This window comes from Otolemur garnettii, unplaced genomic scaffold (assembly GCF_000181295.1).
Source record: "Otolemur garnettii isolate 467f Iridium unplaced genomic scaffold, OtoGar3 scaffold00027, whole genome shotgun sequence".
Classification (NCBI taxonomy): Eukaryota; Metazoa; Chordata; class Mammalia; order Primates; family Galagidae; genus Otolemur; species Otolemur garnettii.
This window is the reverse complement of record NW_003852422.1, coordinates 2563483-2573547: the sequence shown is the minus strand read 5'-3', so window position 1 is coordinate 2573547 and position 10065 is coordinate 2563483. Positions and strand designations below refer to the sequence as shown.

Genomic DNA, 10065 nt, shown 5'->3' with positions numbered 1-10065 from the left:
AGTAAGGTGGGAGATGGGATGAGAGATCAGAGAGAATGGGGGTGAGGCAGGGCAGTAACAGAGTAAGGTGGGAGATGGGATGAGAGATCAGAGGGAACCGGGGTGAGGCAGGGCAGTAACAGAGTAAGGTGGGAGATGAAATGAATTTTATTAATGTATTTGTTTATTAAACTATGTGCAAAATATTAAAGATTCCTGAGCTGTTTTGCATTCTTTGGTTTTTACATTGAGTCTGGTATGTTCTATGCACTCTCACTGTCCCTGGTTCACCTTCTCAGTGAGCTTTGTGGGCAGAGTCCATGCTGCTCTGCCTGTGACCAGATTAAAGGAAGAATGAGGTATTTCCATTTGAAAATTTATCTGCATTTGGGTACGTTGGCTCATGCCTGTGATCCTAGCTATTCAGGAGGCTGAGGTGGGAGGATTGTTTGTACCTGGGAGTTTGAGACTAGCCCTGGTTGCATAGCAAGACTTCATCTCTAAGATAGATAGATAGATACATACATATGTGCTTACATACCCATGTATCCACTGTCCTTTTGTATTAAGGTAGTCTCTCAAGCTCTAGTCTTAATTTTTTATTGTCTCCTAACCCATTTGAGGGTGTGAAGACATTCTGCTTCTCTGATACATTCATGGGATAGGTGGGCCCAGGGGAAGGTACTTAGCATCTCACCTGAAACAGAATGAGTTGTGTGTTGTTCTCTCATCCATTTCCAAGTGTTTTATTTATTTTTTCCAATGAAGAAATGATTTCTTTATATTTAAATGGACTTTTTGAGATGATTGCTCCAGAGGAAAGTATTCTTCATGTTTTGACCATTGATACTGCAGCTTTTTCAGGGAGTCGTGGTTTGTTTCTCTGCTCACTGCCTGCACTTCCCCTGCAGAACCTCATCTGCTCTGAGTGTGGGGATGAGTTCACTCTGCAGAGCCAGCTGGCCATCCACATGGAGGAACACCGGCAGGAGCTGGCGGGGACCCGGCCCCACACCTGCAAGGCCTGCAAGAAGGAGTTCGAAGCGGCATCAGAGCTGAAGGAGCACATGAAGACTCATTATAAAATTAGGTATGCGTCCTCACTTGGGCTTGGTTAAAAGCAAATCTAGATGATCCATTAAAAGTTGGCATACTCCAGGTGGTACCTGTGGCTCAGCAGGTAGGGCGCCAGCCCCATATACTGAAGGTGGCAGGTTCACACCTGGCCCTGGCCAAACTGCAACAAAAAAATAGTTGGGCGTTGTAGTGGGTGTCTGTAGTCCCAGCTACTCGGGAGGCTGAGGCATGAGAATTGCCTAAGTTCAGAAGTTGGAGGTTGCTGTGAGTGTGACGCCACAACACTCTACTGAGGGCAATAAAGTGAGATTCTATCTCTTAAAAAAAAAAAGTTGGCATACTTCACCATGCTCAATTAAACTTATTTGGTGCAAGAGCACTGCACAGTGGCACCAGCAGATAACCTGGTGTGGTGTGAGAATGTCTGTCACAATACGCCCAGCCATGCCTGTGACAGGGAAGGTTGGTGTGAGCATTACTGAGTAGGAGTCGAGCTGTGGGTAGAAATGGTTAGCGAGGATGGTGAAGGCTGTAGAACAAAGCAGTAGCTGCACATTTGTATGGCAGGTAACAAATATGTAGGACAGATTGACAAAGGTTTAATTAGTGCTCTTTTTGGTGGGGTAGTTTGTACCGTATTTCCCCGAAACAAGACCTACCCCCAAAATAAGCCCTAGTAGGATTTCTATGCATTTGTTAAATATAAGCCCTACCCCAATAATAAAACCTAGTGATGGGTGTAGCTATGCAGATACACTACATAGCCACACCATGCATTTTGGCATGGAGACATCCCCTGAAAATAAGCCCTAGTGTGTATTTTTCAGGAAAAATAAATATAAGACAGTGTCTTATTTTTGGAGAAACATGGTAGTACCTGGCTGTTGAGGAGTCAGTGTGCTGGCACTGTTCTTAGGTCATGCAGGTCTTCATTCAGTCATCACAGACAGCCCAGGCAGGCCAGTGTCATGTGGGTCCCTATTTTGCAGATGAGAAAACTTAAGAGAGATCAAGTAATTTTATAAGGTTTTATAGCTCATCACTCAGGAGTTTGAGATTTCAATGCTACCAGTCTGGGTGTAGGCCTCATAATTGTAACAACTATAACCATATTTAAATTCATATACATGTTTATTCCCAGTCATATTCTGATGACATTTCCTTTTCTTCATAAAATGAAGCAGAGAGTTCTTCCTGCCCCTGTGCTCAGCTAATGGTGATGATCACTTGTCTCACAAAGAGTTTCTCCAACAAACTATAAAAGATGTATCAATTATCATTTAAACTATTTTCTATTTTATTATTTTTTTAAAACTGGGTTTCACTTTGTTTTATAAAATAGAATAAGTGTTCCCTATTTTAACTGGTATACTATCGCTTTAGCTTGCTGCTATTCTAAGCCCCAATGTTTAGGAAATATCTGTATTTTTAATTTATTTTTTTATTTTTGCAGTTTTTGGCCAGGGCTTGGTTTGAACCCACCACCTTGGGCATATGGGGCTGGCACCCTACTCCTCTGAGCCACAGGTGCTGCCCAGAAATATCTGTATTTTTTAATAACAATAAGAAATACTATATCAATTAACTTATAAACTTTATAAAATTCCTAATGTTTGTTTACTGTCTTCAATATTGTATTTTAAAAGTGTGGACTGAATATTTCCATATGATCAACCATCTCTTGCCTTTAAAAACTTTTTTTTAAATTTATTATTCATTTATTTTTAGAGACTGGGTCTTACTCTGTCACCCATGCTGGAGTGCCGTGGTAGAATCATAGCTCACTGCAACCTTGAGGTTCTGAGGTCAAATGAACCTTCTGCCTCAGCCTCCTGAGTTGCTGGGACTACAGGTGTGCACCACTACACTCAGCTAATTTTATTTTATTTTGATGGAGCTGGGGTCTTCCTGTGTTGTTCAGGCTGATCTGGAACTTCTGGCCTTAAGCAGTCCTACTGCCTCAGCCTTCCCAAGTGCTGGACATGAGCCAACCCACCTGGCCTGTTTCAGTGATTTTTTTTTTAACCCCCAATATATAACGCATGTTTTTGATTCACTCATATTTTTATTCTGATGAAGTTTTAACAAGGCATTTTTGATGTTTCTTCCAAAGTTTTAGAAAGAAGGTTCAAGATAGGGTGGGGCTTGTGGCTCAGTGGGTGGGGCGCCGGCCCCATATACCGAGGGTAGTGGGTTTCAGCTCTAGCTGAACTGTAACAACAGCAACAAAATAGGCGGGCATTGTGGTGAGCGCCTGTAGTCCCAGCTACTTGGGAGACTGAGGCAAGAGAATCGCCTAAGCCCAGGAGTTGGAGGTTGCTGTGAGTTATGATGCCATGGCGCTTGCTGAGGGTGATAGTGTGAGACTCTGTCTCTTAAAAAAAAAGAAGAAGGTTGAAGATACTTGGTGGTTATATTCACAGACAGCCTGGCTTCTAGGTCTTCCCGGGTTGAGGACAAACCAGACAGAGGAGGCCTCATCCTCATCTGGTCATTCTGCAGGGGAGAGAGTGACCAATGAATGGGCTAGTCAGCAGGGGTCTCGGATAGTGACAAATGTTGAGCAGGACAGAAAAGTGGGGTGACGTGAGGTGATGTGAAGGTGAGGGAGGTTGGTGAGGGGATGCATTTGGTAGGAGACTTGGCCGAGGTGCGCGAACCTCTGTGAGTCCCAGGGTGCTCCAGGCCCTTGGCAACAGAGAGTGTCTTTTGCTTGAGAATCAGAAAGGAGGCCCACGTAGTGACAGCCGTCTCCACTGGGGAGAACGTGTCTGGGGTTGGTGCTTAGGGGAGGGGCTGGGCTGTTGGCGGTTCGAGTTTGGAAGTCATCAGCACCTAAGTGGTCTCAGGCCAGGAGACTGGAGGATTGGCTGAGATCTAGTGTTGATGTGGACATTACACCTGTGCGTATTTTGGTTTTTGACTACCGCAGGTGGAGCTTCGTCTAGAAGAGACATTTTGTACCCCAGGTGCCATTTGCAGTTTTTGACTTGGTAAAACCTAAGCTTCTCAGAAATAGAAAAAATGAATTTTAGGATTTTGAATGTACGAAAGTATAATACTTGTCTATGTATATGTATGTGTCGTGCATGTGTATATGATTGATTTATCATCAAAACATGTTCTCTTGGCCAGTCAGATAAACTTTCTGGTAGGATTTTCACTTGGAAATTGTACCAAAAGGGAGACGACTTAATGTGTATTTCCCCCTGTGTCATACTAGGGTATCAAGTACAAGGTCCTATAACCGGAACATTGACAGAAGTGGATTCACATATTCATGTCCACACTGTGGAAAGACGTTTCAAAAGCCAAGTCAGTTAACTCGGCATATTAGGATCCACACAGGTATGAGAAGCATGTACTTCTGAATGATTTGTTGTGTAGCTGGAGGGAAAGAAATGCACCTCAGTGCTAGTTTGACCTGGAAGCTGGTCCTGGCTTTCCATAATGTGCTGGATAATCCTGGCGAAATTACTTAATCTTTTTGTGGTTTCATTTCCTCACCTGAAAAATGTAGTTATTATGACTATTTATAGGTGTCCTAACTTACAAACGGAAAACTATGTAGTGCTTGTAGACAGGCCTGATAAATACTAGGCTGTTAGTACCTGGGAGTTGATGTTATTATTGTTATTATTATTGGCATGAGATTGATTCATTCACTCAATAACTGTTAAGTATTACTGTATGTCAGATGTTACACTGGGCTAATTAGCTGTCAATAAAGTATTGGATTTTCATATTCTTTTACAATATTGCCTTCACTAACTAGGCTGTAAAACATTAAAATAATAAAAATTTTGTTTCTCCGTGCCTTATCTTGTTTGTTTGTAAGTTCTGCATGAATATTGGAAGTGAGCACAGCATTCATGGCTGAATATTCCTTATGACCTCATAAAAAGTCAGTGTGTAAAACTGTATTAATAATACACATCGCTAGGAGAGGACAAAGGAAAACTGTACAAATATTTATAGTATTTGAAATTAAAATGATCACGCCCTGTCATTTTGATTTTGTCTGCACTTCTGACTCGGTTTTCCTTCATAATGAGAGTAAGACTCTCACAACTGTTTGGTTGGCGGCTGCTGTTTTTCATCCAGTTCTACAATTAGTGAAATGTCTCTATGTAGGGAACTGCAGAGTTTCTCAGATGATTTTAAAGTTTACATCTCAGTATAAAGTTGATCCTTTCAGAGTATCAGCTGGTATTTTTTAGAGCAAGAAGAAAAAAATACCATCTTTACAAATGTGATGATACATTTTATTTGTAGATTATTAGACTCGAGTTTATCTTCTTTGAAGTTGAGACGATGAAAACGTAGTTTTAACATGTTACACACTTTACCTAAGGGAGAGACACATAAAGTGAAGGGACAGAGAGAGCTTCCATGCCCATTCCCCAGATGCCAGGTTGGTACAGTTTTCCTTTCTAAGGGAGTGAGAATTTGATACGACTGGACACTACACTAACCTTGCAGTTAGGTTTGACCCTCGGCAGTTTTCTTTCTGCTCATTTGACTCAGTGGATTCTTACTGACGGCACATGTGTGAAACACTGTTGTGGATGCGGAAGAGAGAGGCTCCCAAAGCACCTGCCTTGGTGGCATGCATACTGTAGTGAGGGCAGGTGGATATGGGAAATGTCAAAAGTTGGAGGGTGATAAGCAGAGGGTGGGGCAGAAGGCTCCCAGGAGGGACGAGGAGAGAGCAGCATTAAGGGCCATGGACTAGAAAGTCCTGGCTGGGAGGGTAGCTTGGACCAGAGCCCTGAAGAGTAGGAGGGAAGCAAACCGCAGGGGGCTTTGGGGGGAGGACCAGCGGGTGGGAGAGGTGGACCCTCCTGGCATGCTGGGGAGCAGCAGAAGCGTGGGGTGGAGGTTGCTCTTGGAACCATAGCGCTGGGGCCGCCACTGTTGGTGTTGTGAGAACAGTGGCTTTTACTCTGCCTGTGACTGGAAGCCAGTGAGGGTTTCCAGCAGACCTGCTGGGACAGAACATGGTAGACGGACTTTCTGTCTGCTGCGTTGAGAAGAGCCTCTAACAGGGAGAGGGTATAGAGGTGGTGAGTCTAGCCACGGTCAGTTTGGGGGTGCTGGGGGACCTGCTGGACCTTGTCGCAATCCGTGGTAGTTGTGGGTGGGGAGCAGGGCTGCTCGAGGTGTGTCTTGAGAGTGGAAGCAGCAGGGTTTGCTGATGCATTGAGTGCGGGGCATGAAGGAAACCAGAGGGTGGGATGACTCCAGGGTTTGACCTGAACTCACAGAAGGAGAGCTTTGCCCACGGAAGACGGCAGGTGGAGGAGATGGTTAAGAGCACACTGGGGGTTAACACGGGGATTCTGGGTAGACAACTGCAGGTCCGAGGAGGAAGTCCAAGGAGATGTTTTGTCTGAAGAAGTAGGTTTGGGGTCTTGAGTTTGGGTAACTTGAATTTTTCTCTTTTTAAGCTGTATGATGCTCACACACATGGAATTATATTTTGATCATTTTTCTCCCTTTCTAGGTGAAAGGCCTTTTAAATGTAGTGAATGTGGGAAAGCTTTTAACCAGAAGGGGGCATTGCAAACGCACATGATCAAGCATACAGGTGAAAAACCCCATGCCTGTGCCTTCTGTCCTGCCGCCTTCTCTCAGAAAGGGAATCTGCAGTCACACGTGCAGAGGGTCCACTCGGAGGTAAACACGGCCGTTCTGAGCTTGTGTCAGGTGTCTTTTGAGTTAATGAGTGAACCAAAGAAAGTCTTTTCCATTTTTAAACTATGCAGATTGAGTTTGTACTGAGTACCCTGTTTTAGAAAATACATATACTTGGGAGCCTTTTCAGTTTATTATGTGTGGAGTAAATATAAAATACCATCTTTTTATCATCTTGCTGACAGAATAGCTTTGATGAATAAATGTTTGAAAATCATAATACCTTTGTTGGCTACAGTCCTTTATTCTGAGTATTCTTAGTGCTAATGCTGCTAGGCTTATACCTGGTCTCAGGAGCCACATCCGTGTCATACAGAGTCCTGGTCTATTAATTTCCTGCTAGTTTGCATGGTAACTATCTCAACTAACATGAGGTACACAGTTTTCTACTGTAATTCTCTATTGTCTGCAGATCATACTGATTTATTGATGATTTATTGATCCTCTGGAAGTGTTTCTGTCAAGCAGGGTAACCTTTGATTTTACTAGTTGTCATGATTGGTTATCTTATTATTGTCTAATTACGGAAGATAAAGAAATATTCAAACAACACAAATAGCTTTTCTCATGAATCAGTTTATTCAATGAAACTATTTCACAGAATGAAAATGGTTTTATTCTTAAAAGTAAATATATATCTTTTAATTATTTTCTTGGCACATTACCTTCAGTAACATTAAGTGAACTGAGAGTTAACAGCATACCTAATAAAAACAGGAAACAGAAGTTGTCTGGGATTTTAGGCAAACAGAATAACATCTAAAGTAAAAAGAAACACCTGCAGACTCTATGTAGTCTAGAAACAGATTCAGAATTGTGTACGCAGTGAGTTAATCATTTTATCATCTAAGATGCAGAGACAGTAGGAAGGCCATAGTAGTGAGGTACTGAAAATGTGCAGTGAAGTTACCTTGAGATCCAGGAGGGTAAATGGGGCTGCTAGGTCATTCTGTGGAGTTGCCTCTGAGCAAAGGTGATGGCCCAGGAGTAACTCGTGTCTGTGCAGCACACAGACGTGTTTCCCTGCAGCCCCAGGACCCCCCGCCCCACCGTGGGGTACTCAGTGCTCCTAAGTTTAGAAATTCCTGTAGGGGCCAGCGATTTCCCTGGCCCTGCTGCGGGACACCCTAGGCTTATACTGGATAGAGATTGGTTTGTAAGTATTATCCAATCCTGTGAGGAATCTAAAACCTTAAATTTCATTCTTAATGAGGTGTTGGCAATAGAATGGAAGTCTTAGTCAAGTGTAGAAGAGGCAATGAGTTTCCAAGCCAGCCTTGGTAATTGTAACAGCAACTAACTCTGGACTTGAGTATAGTGCAAGAGTGTTTTAGATCCTTTTTCTGCTCAAAGCTGTTCTTACTCATTTTACTGTTTCTGGCTTTGTCATAGCTTTTAAAATTGGTCATTGATATAGAATATCAGAATTGATGATGAAAATGTCTAAATGTAGAGAGCTTATTCAGCGTAATACGTATTTATAGCTAACTGGCCTTCATTACTAGATATCATATTGAACCGAGTAAAAAATCGTATGCACTGTATGTTTGACATTTTATAGAGTTATAATTACTGAAAAATATGTTTTCTCAGTCCTGAACCATTTCTAATTTACAGAAAAGTCTGAATTTTAATTAATTTCATACTGGCAATATTGATTAAAGATTTGGTTCATTGATTTTGTAGCTATCTAGTTTTTAATTAAAGCAAAGTTGAAGGGTTAGATTATGGCTGTCATTTTGAATGGAACTGTAAATTATGATTTGCCATAATTTAAATATTTTGATCTACTAATGTATTGTATAAAATTATTGTTTTCTTTTTTATTCTTTAAGGTCAAGAATGGTCCTACCTATAATTGTACAGAATGTAGTTGTGTGTTTAAAAGTTTAGGCAGCTTAAACACGCATATCAGCAAGATGCACATGGGTGGGCCACAGAATTCAACAAGTTCTTCAGAGACTGCTCATGTTTTAACAGTAAGTTTAGTAATTTGGTTTAAAGAAGGAGTTGTTTTACTAAATTTTTTAACTAAAATTTGTCATTTTAAATATGGCCTTTATAATTAAATTTAGTAGCAAAAAGTTGCTTTGAAAGTTTTTTATGTGAAGATAAGGTGCTACTTTTTTAAATTAGTAAAAGTTAATCTTTTTAAGCTTATTAGACAATACTGATTTATGGACTGTAAATCTGAACCTGTAAAAATATAACAGTGTAATCATGCATTTACCAAATCATACATATATATTTTTTCTGAGATAGAGTCTTACTATGTTGCCCTGGGTAGAGTGCTGTGGTGTCATAGCTCACAGTCACCTCTAACTCCTGGGCTCAAGTGATCCTCTTTGTCTCAGCCTCCCCAGTAGCTGGGAGGTACCTGCCACTATGCCCGGCTGTTTATAGAGATGGGATTTTGCTCTCGCTCAGGCTGGTCTCGAACTTCTGACCTCAAGCAGTTTACCTGCCTGGGCTTCCTAGAGTGGCTAGGATTACAGGTGTGAGCTACTGCACCCGGCCTGAAATTATAATTTTTATAGTCAGTGTTTTTTAAAAATTTACTGTAGAACCTCTGTAAGTTGACTATGCAAGGGTCTATAGCAAATTGGTCAACATAAGGAGCTAGGTCTACTGTACTGATACGTACATGTGGTGCATGTCCAGTCTGTGAAAATTAGGTCAACTTAAGGAGGTGGTCAGTTTAGAGAAGTGGTCAGCTATGGAGGTTCTACTATAGTTCATTTTTTTCTTTTTTTCTTCTTTCATCAGATTGTTAATGTGTTGTGGGAGGAACATTTCATATATGAGTGTGAAAACCCAGCCCCCACATTTATGAACTACAAAAAGAGCTCAGTGTTATTGATTATTTTCAAATATTCTTTATCTTAATTTAAATATTAGTGATTCTCTGTAGGTGATATTACATTTTTCTTATGTGATAATAATATTTCTGAAGTCTTTAGACTTTTGAAACTAAATTATATTTTCCAGTACATGTATTTAAAAAAGATTTAACTCGAAACGCATACAAGCACATAGGCACACATAGACATGCACATACTTCACAGGTGCACCTGCTTAGAATCACAGACACACATAGACATGCACATACTTCACAGGTGCACCTGCTCAGAATCACAGGCACATGCAGAGACGTGCACACACCCCACAGGTGCACCTGCTTAGAATCACAGGTACATGCAGAGACGTGCACACACTCCACAGGTGCCCACGCTCAGAATCACAGGTACATTCAGAGACGTGCACGCACCCCACAGGTGCCCACGCTCAGAATCACAGGTACATGCAGAGACG

At 41.6% G+C, this 10065-nt stretch overlaps 1 protein-coding gene across 1 annotated transcript in view; it reads left to right on the top strand.

The window, feature by feature from the left end:
- The window catches only part of ZNF236 (zinc finger protein 236), a 110797-nt gene that overhangs the window by 22994 nt on the left and 77738 nt on the right, over positions 1-10065 (top strand). The window contains exons 4-7 of the mRNA XM_023512359.1: positions 891-1069; positions 4280-4404; positions 6563-6735; positions 8589-8732. Of these exons, the coding sequence (XP_023368127.1) occupies positions 891-1069; positions 4280-4404; positions 6563-6735; positions 8589-8732 (621 nt within the window). The remainder of the gene's footprint in view (positions 1-890; positions 1070-4279; positions 4405-6562; positions 6736-8588; positions 8733-10065) is intronic.